This window comes from Cydia splendana, chromosome 6 (genome assembly GCF_910591565.1).
Source record: "Cydia splendana chromosome 6, ilCydSple1.2, whole genome shotgun sequence".
In the NCBI taxonomy this organism is placed as follows: Eukaryota; Metazoa; Arthropoda; class Insecta; order Lepidoptera; family Tortricidae; genus Cydia; species Cydia splendana.
In genome coordinates this window covers 20041771-20066031 of record NC_085965.1, presented here as the reverse complement: position 1 = coordinate 20066031, position 24261 = coordinate 20041771, and the positions used below count along the sequence as shown (strand labels likewise).

Genomic DNA, 24261 nt, shown 5'->3' with positions numbered 1-24261 from the left:
GAATGAGCCTTTCACCTCTCTCGTTTCTCTCTCCGATCCCATACTTTCCGATCTGTCGACGAAGATCTGATCCATGTTCACCTTTGCCTATCTTGGCGTTGAAGTCGCCGATCACCATAGTTATCTCGCGGTTCGGAATTTCGTCGATGGTTCGTGATAAGGAGTTATAGAAGTTCTCTATTTCCTCCTCACTGGATTGACACGTAGGAGCGTAAACCTGGATCACGTTCAGTTTGCACGGTGTGGTATTGATCCTGATGCTAATTATCTGATCATTGACTGGCTTGTATCCTGTGACATGTTTATCAAGTTGAGGTGGCACTACGAAAGCTACACCCCTACTGCTGTCATTTTCCGGACCCGAGAAGTAAATTTTATTCCCGGAATCGGATAAGTAGTGGCCGGAGTTACGCCAATGTGTTTCGCTTAATCCTAGCATGTTGATGTTCACTCGTTTCATTTCATCCTCTATGATCTTGAGCTTGCTTGGGTTGGTAACAAGTCCTTGAACATTCCAAGTGCCAATGCGATGAGGGTGTCGGATGGATTCGGTTGTGTTGACGGCACCAGTAGCAGAGTTTCCATGCGCAGCCTGGCGAGCCACATGCACATGGCCGGTAGCACATTTCACACCACCTTGCCCGGTAAGATGGCGCCGGGCGTCACCCAGATCGCACGACAGAGTCCTTACTTCATGCCGACTTTCCATCTCAACTTTCAAGGGAATATAGTGCAGTGGTTTCCCGTTGCCTTCTGCACCAGACATTTTAGGAAGTATTTAGCCTCCAAGGCTCGCTGAAGCCTCCTCTACCCGTAGGTAGGTGATGAATGGTTATTCCGCCATTAGCTCGGTCGTCAGAGCCCCGTTGGTTATCTAGCAGGAGGTACCACGGTTTCCACCGCCGTCATTACACGCGAGCAGGAGGGGTTGACATTTGGGGTGGATAGATGTTCCTTCTCCCCCTTACCTCCCCACCTTAACAAACGTTACACCTTACATCAAATTGTTTCGATTTTCCGCGACATGTTTACATACACTTGCCCGGAAATCTTTTGTCCGTGCCGAGTCAGTTTTGCCGGTGCTATCCGGCCTCACCCAGTCTCACAACAATTAATGAATGAAATTACAACAATAACGCAATTATGGGTCAACCTAGGTGCCAATTTAAAGGTCAAAAAGTCACATCCCGCGGTTAATCTAGTAGCAAGACTGAGTCAGTCGTTTTGGCTTCTCCTGACGGGACACTCGATTTAAAACGATCGAAATACGATTTTTTGGCAATTGCGAATTTAGGTATCCATGGCCTAGAACGCTAAATAAACTACATGAGCTCTATCGAAATATAATACCTAAAAAACGATAAAATATTTATAAAAGATTTCGACAGACTTATGCTTGAAGATTTCGAGTGATGAGTGGTTAAAATCTATAAGTCTAGATTTTTGATTTAAATAATAACTCCATATACCTCACATTTAGTTCTAGAGTCTGGTCGGAAAGAGAAGAGTCGTGGAATGTTTTGGGCTCCAAACATTCCACGACTCTTCTCTTTCCGCACAGACTCTAATTCCAATAACCCATTTGCACGACTTACAACCTCTCGATAAAAAAAAAATATTTTGGACCATAGATACCTAAGATTTAAAATTGTGATTGTTTTGTGCCAGTGACTTTATAATCGAATCGACGGACGCTGTAATCGATCGAAAGTGGAGTGGTATTCGCGCGACTTGGTGAGGATATCGCCAGGTTCCAGGGAGTTTATTATCTGGGAACACGAGAAAGGCGGCAAAATGGCCCCCTTGACGGATACCGTAAGTCAATTCAAAATTATCAGTGAAAAGGGTATAAAACGATCATTAGTTGTGACGTTCCACGGGAAAAGGTACCTTATGAGGGTTTCTATAGTGTAAATAACATTATTTGCGGTATTTGACGTCTGTCACTCACAACAGCAATACTACGTAAAATGTTTTGCACATCGAAATCACAAAGGAAAACAACTGCACTGCGAACGTTTACGTTCTACGTCTTTTTTTTTTTAATTTTAGGGTTGGCCGGACACCACCGTTATGAATCGGTAGTCGTCTAAGTAAATCGATATGAATTTTTCATTTTTCTTTTAATAAAAATAAGGAAAAGGTGGATAATTAACTATAAATATGGATATATTTATCGTCACTTAACAGACAACAAATTTGACACAGAAATAACATAAATAAACTTTAAAATAGATCCCCAGTTAGTTTCAATTTTGACAATGGGTGCGACCTACTCGGTCGGTGTATTAAATACGTTTACGTATACGTATAAGTTTAAAGTGGCAAAGGGGTTAAATATAGTATTTAGTTGGGGTTTTAGGATTTATTTCATTTGAATGACAGAATTTCTTTCATATGTGCTCAGAAAAATTGATTGTGTGTCACATTAAAAGTAAAAATATTCAATTTTGTGATTTTATATGAAAAAGTCAGAAAATACATTTTCACCTCTAAATCGGTATTGTTTTTTGCTTAAACTGTCTGTCAGTGTCGTTTTCTAATAGATAAAATTTAAATCTTGAGAGCTCATTGCAATCAATCGTAAAAATGAAATAAAACTTTATTTTCAAGAGATTGGTTAGTATACACATAAATCAGTCGATATCAAAAGTTTCTATTTGCATTACAGAACAAGTCGCAATATTTTTTTAATCTCAGATATATAAGGTATTATTATTTGTAGTCAACTATGTAACTTACTTCAGGAACATAGTTTTTTAGGCGGCTAAACTTAAAACTTCTCTATCGTAAAGTTGCTCATTTCACAAATTTATTTTCAAAAAATCATATCTCTGTATCTACGCAACCTAGAAGGTTGATCTTTTGTGTTATCGATAGCTTATTTATTGTAGATTACTGGGGTATGCATAACTCCATACCCGCCATAAGGTACCTTTGACCGTGGGACGTCACAGTTTACCATAATTAAGCTTCTATTTAGGGTGCAATTATTATCAGAGTCGAATCATTTATAGTGTCCGACCGAAACATGTTTTTTTGCCTAAACCGAAACCGAATGTTCGGCTTTGGCTCTAGTTTCGGCCGAAACCGAAACCGAAACCGAACCTTTTGTAGATTTGTTAAAATCGTTGAAAAAATGGCATAAAAACTCTTTTACACACATATTATGTGGCTGTCAACTTGCTGTCAACACCCAATGTCCTTGAAATTGATGTTACTTAAGCAGTTTTTTAAGAAAATTACTAGAGTTAGACCAAGATAATTCTGCAACGATTTGGATAACACACGCAGTGCAAGTGTTATTTTAAAGGTCAAAACTTCTATGAAATTATGACGTATAAATACCATTTGCACTAGTTGCACTGCTATCAAAATCATTGTAGAATTTTCTTGGTCTAAATTTTTTGTTGACAAATATCGCAAGGCCGGGTAGTGGCCAGTGGGTACCAATGTTCAACTGGGCCTAATAGTCCGAAGTTCCCCAGTGAGGCGAACTTTCATGCGAAGTTAAAGCTGTGCTTCAGGCTTCAGGATAAGTAGTTGAGCACAGACTCCAACCAATGTCCATTGTATTAAAAAGCGAGACCGCAGGCCGAGCATGGCGCAGCGAGGCTAAATGCTAAGAGCTAAGAGGACATGTGGAACACAAACCAATATGGTAAATTCTAGGGATGTACCGACTAGTCGCCGACTAGTCGGGAAAGCCGACTATCCGGCCTCATTTGTAGTCGGCGATTAGTCGGCTAAAATGGCCGATTAGTCGGCACTTTATAAGTGACAGAAAAACAGGGCATAAAAAATAAACAGATAATATTTGCTATAAGCTTTTCACCTATTTTACCCAAATTCCTATTTAGGGTGCTTACGAAAACTTTTGTTCGAATTATTGACCGCTTGGTCGCTTTCTTGTCCGGTTATCGTATGAAATATAGCCTTAGGATTTTTTTATTTATTTAATTTTTCAGCTTTACCATTTATAATATGACGAATAGCGCGACGAAAGGGGTAAAACGGTTGTTTTTAAGTGCATCTGAACCGAACTTAGACGAAACTAATGATCCGGCCGACTAGCCGACTAGTCGGCCGACTAATCGGCCATCCGAGCGCCGATTAGTCGGCTAGTCGGCCAAATCAATAGTCGGTACATCACTAGTAAATTCGTTTCGTTCGCTACGGAGCGTTAACGACTGCACGTTGGCTACGCACCCTGGAGCCTTCTTGGCATGCTATCGTTCTTCAAGATCACGATCCCATACAAGGGGCCTGGCCGGAATGCCATAGCATAATCGCCCCTGGCTGAAAATCATTTATTCTTATGCACGTTTGTTTGTATTATTATTAGATATTTATCATTTTACTGAATATTATGACCTTATTTTTTACTGTTTGCGAAAAAAAAAAATTGAGGTAAAAAGTGAGGCCAAAGGTCGAGCATTCGTATGATAAACTGTACTGGGGACACTTTTAAGAGTTTTTTCTTCGTTTTAATCAATTGTCAGCTGTTCAGCCTCGCAACATATAAACTATTGAGAAAATCAACTTTGCGGCACTAGTTGAGCGTAGCCTTTAGCCTCGCTTAAAATTTGCCATTAGAGGTATGTAGGAAAATGACTGAATAAGTGAGTGAATAAGAGCGAAAAAGACATCGTTCGACTCGGGCCGACCTGATACTGGGGGCCCCGACATGCTTAATCCGGCCCTGCTTAAAATCACCATTAAACGGTTCTAATGTCGTGAGGAAGCCGGACTAGTCCCGACAAGGCCTAGTTTACTCTCTGGGTTAGAATATCAGTCTGATGGCAGTCGCTTTCGTAAAAACTAGTGCCTACGCCAATTCTTGGGATTAGTTGTCTATTGGACCCCAGGCTCCCATTCCCATTGCCACGGCTCAAAAATTCAAAAATTCCGGTATCACGCGAGGAAGATGATGAGTTTTCTTATTATTCTCTTGCCCAGGGCTCAGTAACATGCGACAGTGCTATCTCATTCAGTCCGATACAATTAGACAGTGTGCGCGTTATAGGTATTGACAGCCTCTTAAGACTGCGTCGACCGTCCAGTGGCGCCCTCATTAGTGGAATTGTATTTTATAATGAACCCATTAATCTCTGTACCTATACATGACAGTATATGTAGGTATTAATATTGTTGTCCTACTTATTCCCCAACTTTAGGTCTTTGTCCGAAGTACCATTTCGTAAGTTTCGGCCCGGCCGAAAGGTTCGGCCGGTTTTTGGCCGAAACAGAAACTCCAGCCGAAACATGATTTTTTGGCCGAAACTGGCCGAAACCGAAACCGAAACCGAACCTTCGGTCGGACACTAATCATTTAATAGGGGATATTACTGCAATGTTCTGCCACCAGAGTGCAGCACTACCGACTCAGTAAATTCATATACTAACTTATACATACTGTGCCTTAAACTGTTTTTTGACAAGTTTTCACAGACAATAAAATATGACATTGATGCATCAAGGCGGTTTGTTAACAAGGGCCTACCGGTAAACGCGAAAATCGAAATTTAGTTATCTGCCTCTTTATCGCTCGAATATGCAAGAGTGATAGAGAGATTAGATAACGAAATTTCGATTTTAGGTAGGCCATGTGTCAATATGGTTTGTTTACTGTATGTGCCACAAAGGTGCCACCTACGCAGAGCTTTGCCTAATATTCACTATTGAAGAAATATTATTTAAGAACAAATGCTTATAAATATTATATGTTCTTATAGGTACTACTAGAAATATACTTAACTGTTATAAAATGGTATCTAACTAATCTAACTATGATATATTTAAAAACAAGAGAATTATCTAACACATAAAAATACAAAGATCGTCTTATCTCTACGACTGAGACGAAATTCCATACAATTTTAAAGTTATGCGTCCGTCATTAGACGCATTTCTATTTCAACTTCATATTTACGAAGAACTTAATTGCACGCATCGCCGTACATTTCTTGACTCATCAAACCGAATTTACATACAATACCGTACATTCTTCTGTAAGTACACGTTTACGAGCAAGCTTATAAAAAATGGATAAACGTCGGCATTTAAACTAAAGAGGACCTTAAATTGTAGAGCTTAAAGTATACAATGGGAACAACTGTCGCGGTTGTTACGTACTTTATTTTATGCAGATAGAGGAGAGCCCAATAATGTGTTAATTAGTGAAGTGTAAAGATAGGAGGGATACTTTACAACTCTCGTCTCCCTTTAGTTCGTGAATATATACCTTACCTACAACTTACAGCACAATTAATACAATTATGTTAACGAAGACACATATGTAAGTACCTAGTGTACCTACTATCTTAATTACGGAGTGTCAATTTCACCAACCATGACTACAGTTTGATTCCAAGATTCAAGTTATGGGCTAACAACATTTTTGACGTTGATTTGGCGGGGGCACCTCTGTCCCCCTAGTATTTTTAGTTACTAATCGGCGGTTAAATAGTCGGGCCAAAAAATTGTTAAGTAACCCTACCGAAACACAATTTACCGAACGACGCAATTTAATATTTTGACCGAAATGTTAAAAAGATGAAATGTCGTTTAGTACCTACGTTTGATATTAATTACGTTAATATCTCTGTGTTGTGCTGATAACTAGCGTTTTATTTTAAACTATGAAAATTTATTTTTCATTTGTTACTAATTCAACTAAGCCGTTCATCGCCACCATTTTGCTAAGGCGTGTAACGCATTACGCGCGCTGCCGCACGCCGACCATGCCGCATTGTGAGCCGACCTACTGGGCTGGGTGTAACAAACGATAGAATGTTGTATGTATGTGGCACAACGTGTCCACAGATAATGAGGACTTTAGATGATAATGGAAGATTTTGTAACTGGAAAATCAAAAGTAAGTATACTATAGAGTTGCTGCGCGTGTGCCCCGTGAAATTAAAAACACGTATTAACGTTGCTGACCAAAAATAAACTACATACGTAATTTAGTTAGGTTAATTTTTGCTTGGTGGGCTTTGGTGGGGAACAACAAAATGTGTACAGATCTAGTCCATAATTTATTTCCATCGTATTTTTACGGAAACGTACGAACGTATCTTGCTATTTCAGTCAGTACTGAAAAGTCCTGAGGTTGACTGAAGTAACATGACAAATATGAACTTTTCCGAGAAAATTATGCACTACATCTTAAGGTGGCACTTAGAACTTTTTAGAAATATGCAAAAATTAAAAGTGATACCATTTATTTATTCGGACTTGGTATTATTTATTATCGTGTCGTCTCTATAATTCTTGCTTTTAGCTGGAAAATTATGTGAGACTAGAGGGGAGACTTAAGATTGTGTATTTAAGTTATGTTTATGAGTTCGAGTTCGTTGAGCTTTCTTACGCTACGCTCATTTTTATTCGAAACACGTGAAGGATTTTAAAGATCTGCATTTAATGAAATAACGGTAGTATTCTGTCTAGACCCATCTAGACTATCTATTTAATTTAAAAAATTGACATAGACTCATTCCATGTGTTCATCTTCGGAAGTGGTAATTTTTCCAAATCGAATTATTTATACATATAAGGACTACATTATCTGGGAGACCGAGCTTTACTCGGAAAATATATAAAAACTCAAAAATGCGCGTTTTCCCAGAGATCGATTTATCGCCCCCGAAAACCCCCATATTGCAAATTTTATCGAAATCGTTAGAGATAATAAAATGTATATAAATAAACAAGAATTGCTCGTTTAAAGGTATTAGATAGATATATTACGAGCGATACTACCTAATAGAGAGATCAAGTCTAAGTGTGATGGGGATATACGGAGCACGAAATTGTCTCAGACTTTCCTCATCTTGCACAATTAATAAATATTTGATTTCAAACAATAGAGGTGACAATATCGAATCATCTACTGGAATTATGCTGTCAAACACCAGGATGTTTACATTGTTTACCTTACTTTGTAAGTAGGTATCTTAATAGGAAATTGATGACAGTTTATGCTACCGTAGTTGCGTCCCTGTCACTCAAGGGATAATAGGCTAACCATTAGCTAACGACTCAGCCCGATTAGCGTTAATCTACGTTCAAGTTGTTCTGATAAGTGACGAGAACTGGGGAAAATGTGAGAAAGGTGGCAGGTTGAAGAATGTAATCTCACTTTTAATATGTGGTTAGCGGCAATATTGAGATGAGGTTATGTGGGTATGAAGGGCGACTGACGGATACAAATACTTTATAAGTGACGAAGCAAAGAAGATGCGATTTATATAGTGGAGGGACTTGGGAGGATTGCGATTTTGGCATTTAGCCGAGATGTCGTGGTAGATGTCCTAAAGATATTATTATTATGAAAGAATTACACTTAGGTATTTTTTTCGATTATTTTTAGGGACATAAGCCGTGGTGCTTTAAAGAAGCCTTTACATGAACCTAACGTCGTTATCAATTATTTAATCCGCCAGTATAATCGGATTTTGTAAAAGATAAATACCACTACTTTAAAAAAAGCGTATTAGAGAAAAGGTTTAGGTTGGTTAGACAACTGAGAGGTATAGTCTGGCAAACCAATTTTGTCAGTAGCAATAGAATAAGAAGTCCCCTTTTTTTGGGGTAATGACTGATGACACTAGTATAAACAAAATACAGTATTATTCTCTCTGCCTGCGCTCAAGTGACAAACTCTTGCCAAACTATACTTTTGGTCGCAGGACCAGGGGCACGCAGCGGCCCCGGGAGTCCCCGACCCAGGCAAACCGACAGAGACCATAGACACGGCCCGGTTCCTGCAGGACGTAGTCGATGGCATGGCCATGGAGAGCGACTACGAGTCCGAGTCCACCACGGAGCAGATGGCCAGTGACCAGTCTCAGACCGTGTCTCACACTGTACATGAGCAGGCGACTCCTCGCCCGATGGTAAGCGCTAGTTTTATAAAAACCGGACAAGTGCGCGTCGGACTCGCCCACCGAGGGCACCAAATACCACAACAGAAACAACAAAAACAACAACAGAACAGCAACAGGAATACCTACATCTACACAAGATACAGCCTGGTGACAGACAGACAGACGGACTGACAGATAGACGGACAGTGGAGTCTTAGTAATAGGGTCCCGTTATTACCCTTTGGATACGGAACCCTAATAAAAATTAACGGGTGCTATTTGTTGAATTCCATCAGAATCTATAGATTCAGTAGTTATTTAACTCTTTCAATATGTACATATTCGGTAAGATGTTGCCAATGGAAAAAGGCTGGAGTCTATTAAAGATAGATAGCCAACGCCGTAAACAAAGGGTACCTTCAGAAACAGATGAAATTAGGATCTTAAATTGCAATTTGACAACTTTTTACCAATAGCCTATTATTACAACCTGCACAATAAGAAACGACATCAATGAATTAAAATAATTGCTATTAATAATAAATTGACAAATTATTACAAATAACCATTTATTAATATGTTGTTGACGTTATATACTAAGACTTAGTTTTAAGCTTTGACGTAATTTATTTTTAATTTAATTTATTACTAATAAGTAAATGTTATTAATGTTATTATGTTGCCTTATAGACTAGCCTAGAATAGAATAGAATAATAATACTATTGTGTGCCCTAACAGGGTGTCATGATCTGACATATAATGTACATGACAATACAATATGAAATAAATGAAATGAAATGAAACAGATACATGCCGGCCAACAAAGGAGTAGGTCAACGTAAACTGTATATCATCAAGTAGAAAATAATGTCAATAATAAGTGCGCTGACAAAAATTTCTTCAGAGTCCTCAATACAGCAGAAGGAACTTTATTGTACACCTCTATTGGCTATGTGCGAAGTACATGGTGGGGGTATAGTAAAGCGATAGCAGCGCATGAGGTGGTGAAAATTGGAACTAACATAGGATAGCGTCTTTAACATTTCATACAAGTTATATGGCTCGAAATGGAACTTAAATTTACGATTACTCCTGATATATAGAATTAGGGAGAGGACCTCTGATGCTCGCGCGGGTTCGTACCTGGTGCAAAGGCTGGCCATCGCTATCCAACGTGGTAATGCGGCAAGTGTGATGGGCACCTTTGCACCCGGTACAATTCGCGGAGGTCTTTTAGATTAAAATATTTTAATATTTCTAATTATTATATATTTAAGTTATTTTTGTATGATTGTTTATATAACATTAACCTTTTGTTTAAATAAATCGTTATTTAAATCTCCTGATATATTCATTTAAATTGTATGGTGTAAGGGACCATTGTAATCTGTATGAAATGCTTAATATAACTAACGTATTTAATTTGATAATTATTAATACTGTATCCGTGTAAATGGCTTTGCAAAAACCACATATTATGAAATCTTATTGTAGAAGATAACAATGGGTATAGTAAGTTATCCTTAAAAGATAGACATACACCGTCGCGGACTTTTTAGTATAGTAGTATACCCTATAATGGACACGGAACCAGTAATGGGACAAAAAAACACAATTCCTCTAAAATAAGTATGTATATAAAAGTAGTTTATAAACACTGGATATATTTTTATCATAAATAAGAGTCCTAGAGCTGATTATGTTTGAATTTTTATTAAATTCGGTTATTTTTTAAGAAATGTGCGTCAACCCAAAAGTTGTCGTGCCACTGAAAAAAAATATCACTAATAATTCTTAACAACTTCGCTAAGAGAGGTGAGTTAATTTATTAAATTTTAATTAATTAATACTTGATGAAAACTAGAATGTGTTTTGTTAATTGCATTTACCATGAGATAAGGTATACAACACACTATGTTGTGACTCCACAGATGTAAAAAAATAGTGGTATTTGGCCCAATCCCATTATAGGAGCTGTAAAACTGCATACCTCCTATGATGGGACAATTGACATAATGATGCTTGCCATGCCATAATTTCATGTTTTAAACAATACAGAAGTAAAATGTAGTTACGAAATATGTCAACCAGGAGGTATTCTCGGACTTAGGATAAATTAATATCGTTTTTCCAAACTTTTATTTAACTTGCCTTATTAGTTAGTGTGGGTCAAATCTTGGTAGCTGAATTTGACCCACTTTTCGATTTCCGATTCAGTTGAAATTTTGTGTATGTACGTAATTAAGTATGCAAATCGGATGATAATGCAATATTATGATAACACGGACTTGATCTGATGATGGAGACAGGAGGTGGCCATGGGAACTTTATCGCAATAAACCCTAACTAATTGTGTTTGGGTATATTAGAATTGTCTCGATAAATCTAATACAATAATAATTGGCTGTGGAAATAAAAATACATTCAGCGATAAAAGCTTATACCAAAAATTGATTTTTTTGCCATAACTTCCATGTGCTTGCCATAATGTCCATTATAGGGGGCCCATTACTGGATCCACGTCCATTACCGGGGGCCCATTACTGGAGCTTTGGTGTCCATGACTGGAGAAAAAAAGCATAGTTTTAATTTGTTAATTATGTGGAAACTCATTGCAGTATCTTTGTTACAACACGCCTAAAACATGAAAGGCGGATAGGACTTTCATCTTTTAACACGCTAAGCGGAAGACCATTTACATGTACAAGGGAAATATCATAAATACTCCAAATTTCCTCTTAAATGTCCCATGACTGGTGCTGTTACTATACACCGATAAAAGAAAGACAATCCCACCATACATTGCGTTGTTATAACTCCAACGGATTATGCAGCGTTTTCGACTCCTAGACAGCGTGATTTTTTCCGTCAACATTCGTCATATTTCAACTAATTTAAACAAAACCTTAACCTAAACCTTCCTCACGAATCCCTCTATTGATAGATGAAAATCGTCTGAAAATCCGTTCAGTAGTTTTGGAGTTTGGAGTAGTTTTCTAACAATAAGATGTAGTGAATTGACGTTTTCCCCTAGATTTGCGGACGCTAGGTTGCGTGACAGTCGTGCACGTAGCGAATAACCTAACCTAACAAGAATGAGTAGGTAATGAAATATAGCGGGAAAACGTTAACAAGAGTAAACGAAAACGAAGTAAACATATCAACAAAGCTACTCGAAACAAATAAATACTATCTGTAACTGCGTGTTTTATTGTCATTAAAGACGCAGTTTCATATTCAAACATGACTCTTAGAAAAATAGGCAGCTTTATCTCCGAGACCTGATTTGACCTTAAAAATGTATAAATATAGGGAAAATTTTATTGGTTGCTCAAATCAACACTTAAGGGGCCCACAGATTACCAGTTCGCCCGACGATATCAGCCTGTCAGTTGTTCGGAACTGTCACCTTATGCGTTCAACAGACAGGCTGATATCGTCCGGCGAACTGGTAATCTGTGGGCCCATTTAAGCATCTTTAAGCCGTTCCTGTAATTCATGACTATACATAAATAAAGCAGAAGTGGTCCAGTATTTGGCAGCGTCACGCAAACCGCGGAATGCGCTACTAGCAATGTCTAACTCTCTCTAACTCTCTTGTAAGAATTACTGGCATTACTTACTGTAGTTATCTAACGATAGCTGAACGTGATAGAAAGGATACGTTTCTCGGCAGTTCAAGTTCTAAAGGATCAGTTTCAGTATAAGATCGACTAAGGGCTGGAAAAGGTTAGGACACAAGAACCAACAATTTTCTAGGGCGGCGGACCGCTTCAGTAATTCTTACGAGTAAGTCAACAATCGCATATTGAATCCCTTCCTTACATAACACTTGTGAGATTTCTATGACGTTTTTGTTTGAAGAAACGTCACTTTTGACACTGACATATCCGATCCATGTCGTATCTTTAGCTTTAGCAAATTTTTGACGTATCTTAAAGTACGAATCGGGCCGTCAGTGTCTCCCAAAATAAGTCAAATATCAATGTTTCAATTTAGTACATGTACTATGCTTACAAACTGTTCTTATTAACTTTTGAATACCTACTTCGAATACTGTAGTTATATATAGGTAACAACAAATAATAATGCAACCGACCAAAAACTAGATCAAAATAATAACTTTCCATTGTATCACTTTCCCTGAAATCGCATTGCGTAACAAAAGTGGGATAGTGTGCCATCGACAAATAGGTCGCGGACAGTAACCTTTGTAAACGCACCCCGGGTCGCAGGCACTTTGGCGCCAAAACGGCGCCACCGTGGCGCCGGGGGGACCAGACTGATCAATTCTGTGACGTATAGTTAGTGTGTATAGCAGGGGAAATAAACGGGCGTTGGGAAAATACGACCTACTTACTGTTTTATTTTCTGAAACTGTTTCTTTTTAGAGTTGGTGCAATAAAGAATATTCAATGAATTCTATCTATCTACTTCTACTTATACTTTGGCAAGAGTCGCTTGTCAGTGACGCATATAATAGCTTAGGCAGAGAGAATCAATATTTATTCGTATTATAGTACCTACCTACCTACCTATTGTAACCCCAAAAAGAGGGATAAGTAAAGGGGATAAGTAGAGTTTTTATTCTACTGTTACTTACAAAATTGGTTCTCCCGTAATAAAATTAAATATGACTTTGAAATACCTACTTTGAATGCAACTCCCTGCTCAAAGGTCATGCAATCGACAGTTTAAAAATGGAACGAAAAGAAAAACAAAGTTCAGCCATGAAATGTCAACCCGCATGAGTAGATGAATTACTACCAATACTTGATGTACCAGATTTTTTTTGCGAACATAATGGCTTCAGTTTATGTTCATTTTTAATTAATTTTAAAATAGTTAGGGATATTTCTTCATGTATAGCCTTCGGAGTCCCAGAGGTCCTTCCTTAATAAAGGCCTTATTCCAAAACTTAATTTTGATTTTGAGGTTCCAAATTAAATACGAAGCTAATTATTCTGGTACTTAGGAGGATAGAATAGTTTAAATAACTTTTAGCTCTAAAATAACTATGGCCAAAAACCGTTACATTGGAATAGCGACACTTCCGCGCCTAGCGATTGGTAAGAACATAATATTGAATTTATTGTACCGTTGAAGCGACATCAACGTAGTAGGTACCAGGCTACCAGGTAAGTTAATGTTAGTAGTATAACAATGGGCAACGCTACGCCGCCGCTGACGTCCGTACCATCGTTGCCAAATTTATTGATCATTCATGACCTTTATTGCAATGAAACAAGGCCCACCAATGGTCAATGAAATTGTTGTTGTTCGTGCCTACGTTACATTTACAAAGAGGCATTGTTCACACAACACCTACGACCGTAAAGCGGTCCAGATACGGCCTAATATATCAATTTTTATGCAACGCCGAGACTATACTTCATAAGGAACCAAAATAAACATAGGACTCGTACGTGCTAATTTTTAGTACTCAATTTTTAATTTATTCTTGGGTTCAATGTCACCTTAAAAATAATATTGTAAACACTCACAAATAAATAATTGACCGAGCGTTAGCAAAGGTCTCCGCTTCAGCTTGGACAAAAATGCTTTCGTATGTTCTCGTCTAAAGAGACTATGGCAGTATGGAGAATCCGGAAGAATGCCGAAATAGAACATCTGATAGCCGAGCCGAATATAATAGGTGAGACCAAAGCGCATCGTCTCCGCTGGCTTGGCCAACTCGAAACGATGGGTGAAGATCGGGCAGCCAAAAGGGCCTACTTGGGTCGACCATCATCGCGCCAACCAAGTAAGTAAGTAAGTATGTTCTCGTCTACATGTCGCATTTCTCTGAGCAGATTCTAGAATTTTGTTGATTCAGTTTTCGGAAACACTTCAAAATGGCGGAATTCGCGAGGTCTACAGCTAACAGAGCCACTAGTAATTAATAATTAATTATGCATATAAATGTGTCACTTAATAATTTACATGGTAAATAACGACATGATTTATTAGTCATTGCTGAATCATTTTCAGGACTTGTAAAGAGGACTTTAATAATAAATACTCGTCTTATTAAAATGATTCATCTGAAAATTTGTACAGTCAGCAATACTATTAGCTTAACACCTTTTCATACAAACTTATATCTATCTTTTGCTCTGAGCTGACTGTACCAAGCTGAAATCTGAATAACCACGTCATAATTAACCACATTAACTTTTTTTTTATTTTTTTTGATATTATTATATAGTAAAAGTTATATATAGTAATAAGAAGTGTATGTCTTAAAGTCCCGAAGTATATAATGCCCCTTAGTCTATGTACTTTGAGTACCTAAGTATCTAACTATCTACCCGTGTATGTAAATAAATACAAAGTTAACGTCCCATTGAATATTTAAGTCAATTTTTAAGTAAGTTATGGAATACTTTTGTGTTCATGCTAATAAATGTGTTTATCCTGTTTGTTTCGACAAGTTTGTAACAACAGATTATAAAATTATAAACAAGTACGTATGCATCAAAAACATCTTACAATCTGACGTGTATCTGCGAGTTCTATCACCACAGTACAACCACATGGTTTATGTACTAAGTCACGTATCTAATTCGTTCGATTTTGTTCCTTATTATCTTTTCATAGTGTCCAAATTACAAGTACAATTCCCGTTGGTTAAATACCCTTTGCTTTTACAAGTCTATATAATGCTTGCATCGGCAGCGCGCATATATGCAGTTATGCCGCTTGTAGACCGGAAAAGTCTAGAAAGTGGCTTTTCAATTTCCAAATAGCTCCATAATAAACGATCTGGCTGGTTAGAGGCGGGATGAATGCGGCGATCTGTGTGGAGACATACTAGCCAAGTGCGTGACAAGGAAACGGTTTTGAGGGTTCCATTGCTAGGTAAGTACTTTTTAAATAAGTACTTAAAAATATGTCACCATGCAACCTACTCCCATGATTTGCTCTTTGTGAAAACTACATCAAAGTTTATCCTGTAGGTACCCAAATCGTGGGAATAAAAGACGTGGCAGCTGAATTTATTTTTTTAGATACTTGGCATGGGAAATTAAATCGTCAAAAAGCCTACCGATTGGCATATTGAAATTGTTACGAAAAATTTTGAAACCGTACCTTATGACGGAGATGAAAAATACATATTTAAGGTCAATGTGGCGAAGTACTACTTTATTTTTTTTTGACTTTGGAGTGATCTAGTTCCGTTAATTATTCACCTATGTTACTGCTTGTAATCGCATACGATGAAGAATTTAATAATTAATAGTTTAGCCTTAGTGACAGATCATTTCAAGTACAATTTAAGCAAAAACAATGGCATTTTTTAAAATTCGTCGAGTAGACGGACTTCCCGTGCAGTTTAAGGGAAGTCCGTCTAGGTATGATATCAGCCAATCTATGGGTGCGTATATGTTCGTAGTCAAATTCCTAAAAAGAACGGATCAAGACAATGAAAAGTGTATTTTAAACTTGTTATTATACGGTTCAGATTCGAAATAAACACCATTTTTATAAAACAAAGGCAAGTCCGGCATATACTACCAAAATGGGGTGGTAAACCTTTTTTGGCAAATAATTAAACATAATTATTTTTTTGATTTCCGAAATAAAAGATCAACAGCAATTTTAAAATGAATTTTAATCGTTTCTTTTAATTTACTGAGATCAAAATTTAATAAAGTAACATCATGCGGAAAGTCAGGAGGATTTTTTGATACCTTATCAAATCGTTATAATATTAAAGTCGCAAAAACAGTTGGTAATCTCTGATTTAACGAAAGTCCGGCATATGACGGACTTGCCTTGAACATAATAGACGGACTTTACAACTTAGTCAAATTTCAATATGATAAATTGTGGAACGTATAATTACAAAACTAAGCTAATTTCTGATATTTTAAAAATAGAATAAAGACAACTGGTTCTTATGCTACCTACGTAGTTACTTTCTGATGCACAATCTTTTCAAAAACTATTTTTAACTTTTTTTTTTCGAACGGCTGTCGCACTATGACTTCGAGTTCAAAACACGAAATGACTTGTTGAGGCGGATTGCTCTGAAGTTGGTTGTCACAGCGCCATCTGTTTTACAGTGACGGAACTAGCGCGAAAAACTGGTTAATCGACTGGACTCCAAAGTCGCATACGCCTTCAAATTCAAAAGTTATAACGTGTTGACGGACTTGCCTTGTAGACGGACTTGCCCACAGTGACCTTACTACGGAAATAACAGAATAGATATCGGAATAATGAATCCTGTTCTAGAAAATTGTAAAATAATTCATAACGATTTAGTTAGTCAGCGGCGCAGATCAATCCGGCATGAAATACTTTGTATAAAAACTGTGCTTAAAGAATAAACACCGATAAGTGCGGGCCGTACTCACGCTCCGGGGATTCCGTATTTATATTTTTTAAATATTATTTATTTAAAATTGAATAAAAGAAGAGCGGAAACATAATATAGGTATGAGAAACAATTTTCTACAAAAAGTTTGGGATGCTTCCAAAATAGCCAAGGTCGAGCAATGTGACTATATTCAACTAACAGGATTTTGTTGGACTATGGTGGTCATAAAAACCTAAACATATCTTGTGTAGTTCAAATTGAAAACATAATTCAGAAAAAAAAACAATATGTCGTGCATCTTCAGGACGACTTTTACTATACGATACGATAAAGTTCAGCACGTTATAGGTGTACGAGATAAACAAGATGCATAACAATGTGATCTAGAGGCTATTAGCCCCTCAGAAATATGACAATGAGAGAATAAATAAAGCCTGACCAGGAATATATGATCACGCGCCATGTTGCGAAATTTTACTGAAACTAATTATTTCATACTATACTGAACTGTATACATGAGAATAACAGCGCCCTCTTGACAATGATCATATAATCATATTTTACTGGTCAGGCTTTACCTAATTCGTTGGCGGGTATAAAACCCTAATAAACATCAACACGCACTATTTTAAAAATAAAATAATATTTAATGCCACACCTTAACACACAATATACAATTTATGGAAAAAAAGAAAGAAATAAAACTAGAAATACAAAATAAACTAAATTTAAATTATTTTTTTCTAAATTATCACAAAGTCAGTAATCCAAAAGTGTTGCAATACGGAACACGAATTAAATAAGTAACCACTTAATGACAACGACAATATACAAGGTGCTATGATGAACCTTCGACCAAACCTTGCCGAAGGTTCTTAGTGTTATGTTTAGCAGAAAAAACCTATTCATGCTTTGCCGCACGAACGAACATGGAGTTATGGATAACTGCACCGTATAAGAAACAGTTATGACAATATAACAGTTTATAAAACCTGAAAATGTTCACTTTCAAGTCTGGTCTAGGAAATAGGAATGTTACTTTCAAATTAGGTACTTGTTGATGGTAAAACAACCAAAAATATGATCGATTTCTTAAAAACATGACTGTAGTCGGACATTGTATATTATGAAACACAGCAATTTTACTCCAACAATAGATTTACAATCTTAATAATATTTTCGTAATAATAACTGCCGGCAGATGTGTTTTGAAGATTCCCTGGACTTCTACAGGAAAATGATCACTGACACAATAATAATTTCAAACAAAAGAAGTTACAACGTTTAAGATGACACTTGCACAGTCTGTGCTATCAAAATCACTGCATAGTTATCTTGGTCTACCTTTACGTACCCAGTGATTCAGTTCGTGATAGAAGATAGAAGCAACTAGTCTATCTGCAAGGAATACAAGTGACCTTATAAGGGCTTGCGACAACACTTTCAAACCGAGAAAGTAACGGTTAATTACGATTTTGAGACGATTGTCATTTCCCGCGCTTTCACACACTTCCACAGACTGATAACATCTGGATCTGGGGTAATGACAGCTCATTACTGCCCGTGTTTTTTTAATTAAAAAAAGTGTAACCATTATCAATTTGTAGAACATGATATTTGATAGCAAAACATTGCGCTACGTGTCTCGGCTGTGATGTTTTCTTTTGCGAAAGTTACAAGAAACATAATCGATTACAGGTGGACTTTTATTTCACTTAAGTACGTTTTATTTTTTAATGTTTGTCCGATGTTAGGCTTTGGTACCTGTATTTCTAAGTACATTTTGTTCAATATTGCGTAACGCCACATGCTTGAATCCTATACATACAACTAATACTATTGACGCACAGAACACACTAGAGCCATCGCTCTAAATAAATGAAACAAAACAGTCCTCTTTAAAATCCAAACCAACCATCAACCTCCATTAGGTTGCAATTAAATATTTCACAACCGCGTCTGGGACACCTCTGATACGAAGAAGAACGATCGGGATCATCCCAAGCTCGATATAAATCAATCAGTGAAACTTATTTAAAATGAATGAAAGTTTACTCATCTACCTTACTACGCCACTGGCTTACCAACCAGTAACTGAAGAGCTCCCATACCCCTTAAGAACCATAGAGCTTAGCTCAAGCAAGGGGGAATTGTTTTAAACTCCAGGGGTCTTGAGTGGAGTTCTAATGAAGCATAGAGGCGGAGTACCGGCGGTGGTAGCGATAGTCGCTCCGTGCCGCACGACGAACACGCTTGTGTCTACCGCTGAACGCATTCGAAATTTACGCGCGTTCGAAATTTGAACGAGTGGAAGTGAATTTGAGTGACGTGATTTTCGATTAGTGAAGAAGTAGCTTTTGGTGAGTTATTCTTTATAATTATTGAGTTTTTTTTTACTGTAATAATATTAAATTAAAAGTCAATTCTTATGCGAATCCATTATCATAATCTAGGTAGGGGTAGGTAATTATTATATGGATGCAGTAAACATAATAAGCACTTATAATAATTAATAGAACGAAACGTATAAGTACAATGTATTTTACATAGTTAAATTCTTAATAAATGGTCTGAAAACTTAAATTAGTATTTTTAAATGGATTAGATAATCCTAAAGAAAAAAGTATTTAGTAAACATAACACAATAGGCTAAATAGCAATGACAGTGGTCTTGAACGAGTTCACAGGTAGTACTTTGCTGTGAACATAACAGTAAACGTACACCAGCATGCATGTCACGCAATCATTAAGGGCCCCTGACATGTCGGATTTAGTTTAAGCCAAAAGGTTCAGAACGCAATCGTGAAAAATAAGAAGTGCTTTGCATTGTTAGTAATACAGATGACCTATATAAAAATCGGAACTATATTCATACATGTTTATTTATTACATTTTAAACTCTGGTAGTTTTGATATGATTAGATTGGCTTTAATTTTTTTCCCAATAAATATGTTATTAATTAATTAACTAACATATTTAATTAATTAACATCGAGTTATTGAATCAATTAAGTTTTACAAATTTCACTAGAAAGCGAAAATATCGTGTATTGTAATTATTTCGTAAACAATAATTATTCATATATAAGCATCGATATGACTTTATCCGGCGGAAGTCAATAAATGCAATGAATTTTGTCAATTAAACTGACCGACCTCCCTACATGTTTCAAATTAATGTAGATGTAATTCATGTAGAAACAATGCATTTAAGTACATTAAGAATAAAAAAAAAAAACTAAAAACGCATAGGTATAAACTTGAATATTTTTTAAATCTTAAACTTAAGAAACAACCAACATGCAACATTTCCCCGTACACTTCACAAAAAATACCCGATAAAATATCCACTAATGTAAAGCAATTACTCGTACATAAATTAATTCATATACTTTCGCATTAATGCATATATCTCCGATGCGATTGGAAAGTGCGTGCGTGCGTTACGCTCCGGTAGGTGGCATGTCCACGACTGAACATTGTCTTGTAATTAGTATGGAGCATGAAAATCAATGTTTGACGCTGAAGGATAGTATTCATAGACTTCATACTATGGACACGACACGACTGTTTGTCGTTTTTTGTTAAAAAAAAATGCGGCGATTTTGTAAAAAAGAATTAGATGAACGATTGAAAATGGCTTCCTCGTGGCACCTTAGAGATTTCCCGGCTACATACTAACCCCCTTATTCATAAAACTTTACGGGCCTGATTTAGTTAAATTATGTTTATCCCATCTTACAAATACATAAGTCAAAAAGAAAGATAAAGACAAACGATTATTAGCTAATTGAGGCTTATAGCGCGTTTATGAATAAGGGGGTAAGAAACTCGGAGTCCACAAAAGGCCAGAACGAATTTTTCTTTATAATTACTGAGGAAAACTTAATGCATTTGTTTTCAGTCTATGTAAAACAGACGACCGACTTTATAAAATATGAATTGATGAGACCTCGTCAGACGATTTTATAAAAATTAAACAAGATGCGTAAAGTAAGTAAAGCTTTTCGAAATACCGAATACAGATGGGCCAGCCAGAATTTCAGGTTGGATACATTTGAAATAGCCTTATGTAAGTATAGCAAGAAAATGCTAAAAAAATTATAAAAATGCCACTATTTATTTGAAAAAATGTCATTCTGTAGTTGTTACTACTTGTTTTTTCCTCTATGCCACAAATTTCATTCAATTTTGTACCTACTTAATGAAATCTTCCTGAAGTAGGTAGAGTTCCTACTACAGTAAAAATTCAAACAGGTGCGTCGCTTACAAGTTTGATGACGAGCACTGGACACCATGCATGGGCGTGAATCACGCAACGCCATGACTTACTATGTTCCCCTTTGCTACATGTCCGTCGTGTGTCGTGTAATCAGGACAACGCATTATTACTAATTAATACGGCATCGTGTCGTAGGAATCTTTTAGGATAAATGCGTTTTAGTGAGTACCTACTCAAGGGACAGGGGGCATATATTATCCTCAAAGGCGTGAGTAACCGTGAATTCGTGAAGTCCCTAAAATCTATAAGCATAGTTAAAAAAAATTAAGATGTTCGAAGATTTAAGATTCCAAATACAGGGTGAGGACTATGTATTGCCATAGAGAAAAAAATACATAGTGTGCTCACACCATATCTGATGTGTTTCAGAACCAAAACGACTATTATTTTCGTTGTCGACATCTAGCATCGAGTAGCGGAATTATCAGTACTGCTACTTGACAATAGATGTTCCGACGACCGAAAAGTCTAATGCTCAACAATTTTCAGCTAATATTATAACCGGATTGACCGGGACTATTTTCAACCCCTTCTGCTTTTAATATGGGTAGTGACCTTGCCTATGAAGCCGATGGTCCCGGGTTCGAATCCTGGAAAGGGCATTTATTTGTATGATGATACAGATATTTGTTCCCGAGTCATGGTTGTTTTCTATGTATTTAAGTATTTATTTATAATATATATCGTTGTCTGAGTACCCACACCACAAGCCTTCTTGAGCTTACCGTGGGGCTTGGTCAATTTGTGTAAAAAATGTCCTAGAATATTTATTTATTTATTAAAAAAAAAAAAAAAAAAAAAAATATTAGTTGTAAATTGTTGTTCAATACAATTTTCGTGAGTCGCGACACTAGAGAATTCTAGTATCAAGTATCGGTACTGATACTTTCGCTACTCGATGCTAGATGTCGACTGCGAAAATAATAGTCGTTTTGGTATCAAAACTGATGTATGGAGTGAGCACTCTATTCTTACTATATTTCTCTATGGTATTGCTGTGCCCAGAATTAAGATTTATGATGATGATGGGATGGCGAATTTACTCCAAATCTTTTTTTTGTTTTCCAACCCACAAACAAACCGTAAAATAATCAATTCTAATATTGTTCCACTTATTATGGAAATCGCGCATGTTAAACACTAGATTCCATAATCACAGGCCCTGTCCAGTCGATGCACGTCCGAGTCCAAGATCAAACAGATACCAGTTCATCGATTAACATGTACATGCACTTCAAACTAATCCTATTTTATTCCGATTTTATTATATACATGGTGCGCTTGAATAACCCGACTAGCTTAGATTTCGGTTGGATAGGAGTAAAAATTTAACAATGCGCGTTGGATAGAGTCTGTGCGGAAAGAGAAGAGTCGTAGAATGTATTGAATCCCATACATTTCACGACTCTTCTCTTTCCGCACAGACCCTAGCTAAAACGAAGATAATTAACGATATCGTCAGGTTACAAAGTAACAAAACAAGGTTGATTTTTCGTCACCTGGCTGACCTGATGATATATTCCTTTTTTTAATTCACAAGTCCAAAGAAACATTTCGGCTAATATTTTAATAAATTGAACATCGTAGGCCGCACTCACTGCCGGTTGTCAATTGTAATGGAATCGCAACCTAAGGCTCTGTAACAAAAAACTTCTGAACAAAATTTAATTATATTATCGTCCACAAAATTACTAAATTAAAACGACAAAAGAGGACCTAAAATGAAATAATATGTTTCCCCGTAATACCATCATGAATAAGTGATTAGCTTTCAAAGCTCACCCTGTATTTATAACAATGCTTAAAATAATTATAGTTTTATTCTAGAGTCACGTAATGTTATAGTGTCATGTCATGAGTCATAGATGTGTCCAGTCAGGTGTAACCACATAATTATTACATGTTTTATTACGGTAGAGTAATTTGGAATGAAGCATGATCGTGCTACATAAATATAACACATTAAAGCTCTAAGTACCTACAGTAGCAGATTACGAGTACAATAAAATCTGTTTTAAATTGTGGATATAAGTCTGTACAGATATGGTGCGGATTTTGTAGTAGTTATCTCAATACATAATCTTGAGACATTAAATATTAGTCTGGGTACTGTAAAAAACAGATCTACAAAATGTACATACGGATTTACTGCCGTTCGTATTAAGTGTTCGTATAGGTAAAGTTTAAGCGCTCAAAAGCACGATAGCATACTTTCGAGCGCTTAAACCTTTCTTTTGTTTTACCTGTAGACTAAACATTGCGCGGAAAATTTTCTTAACTACATTATAATCGCTATGAACCTATATATATAGGTACATTCCGTTGGTGGGCACAAGCCCCTTAAACTTCATGGATTTAAAAAAAATGTTGGATAAAACTTTGTAAGATATTACCAAAATATTACATCTTCCATGTTGTTTTCGTGTACTGTGGCATCAGTATGCGAATGAGTTGTCCTAATGAAGAGTTTCATAATGCGGGTTATTCCCAGTAGTTGCCACTGGTAAAAGGTGGAAATTTTTTTCCCCAGCAGTTACCACCAAAATTTTGTTAAATTACAATACTAATAAAAACAGAATAAATAGTATAGTATAAATATAGAGTGCTTTTATAAATAATTATAAGTCGATTAGTGTTTCAGTCCAAACCGAGTTGGTGGTAACTACTGGGAATTATTTTTCCCAGTAGTTACCAGTGGTAAAAGGTGGGAATTATTTTTCCCAGTAGTTACCAGTGGTAAAAGGTGGGAAAAAATTCCCAGTAGTTACCACTGGTAAGAACT

General features: G+C 36.6%; 2 protein-coding genes across 3 annotated transcripts in view; one reads left to right on the top strand and one right to left on the bottom strand.

Annotated features, from left to right (window-relative positions):
* Positions 1 to 24261, bottom strand: part of LOC134791696 (adenylosuccinate lyase) — a 69132-nt gene that overhangs the window by 21429 nt on the left and 23442 nt on the right. The window lies entirely within an intron of this gene.
* LOC134791758 (uncharacterized) overlaps positions 1663 to 24261 on the top strand; it is a 39546-nt gene continuing 16947 nt past the window's right edge. Inside the window, exon 1 of one of the 2 annotated variants that reach the window (XM_063762906.1) lies at positions 1663 to 1815. In XM_063762906.1, the coding sequence (XP_063618976.1) occupies positions 1795 to 1815 (21 nt within the window). In that variant the 5' untranslated portion in view covers positions 1663 to 1794. Of the gene's footprint in view, positions 1816 to 19400; positions 19558 to 24261 lie in introns of those variants that run through there. The other variant, XM_063762907.1, reaches the window with a different exon arrangement.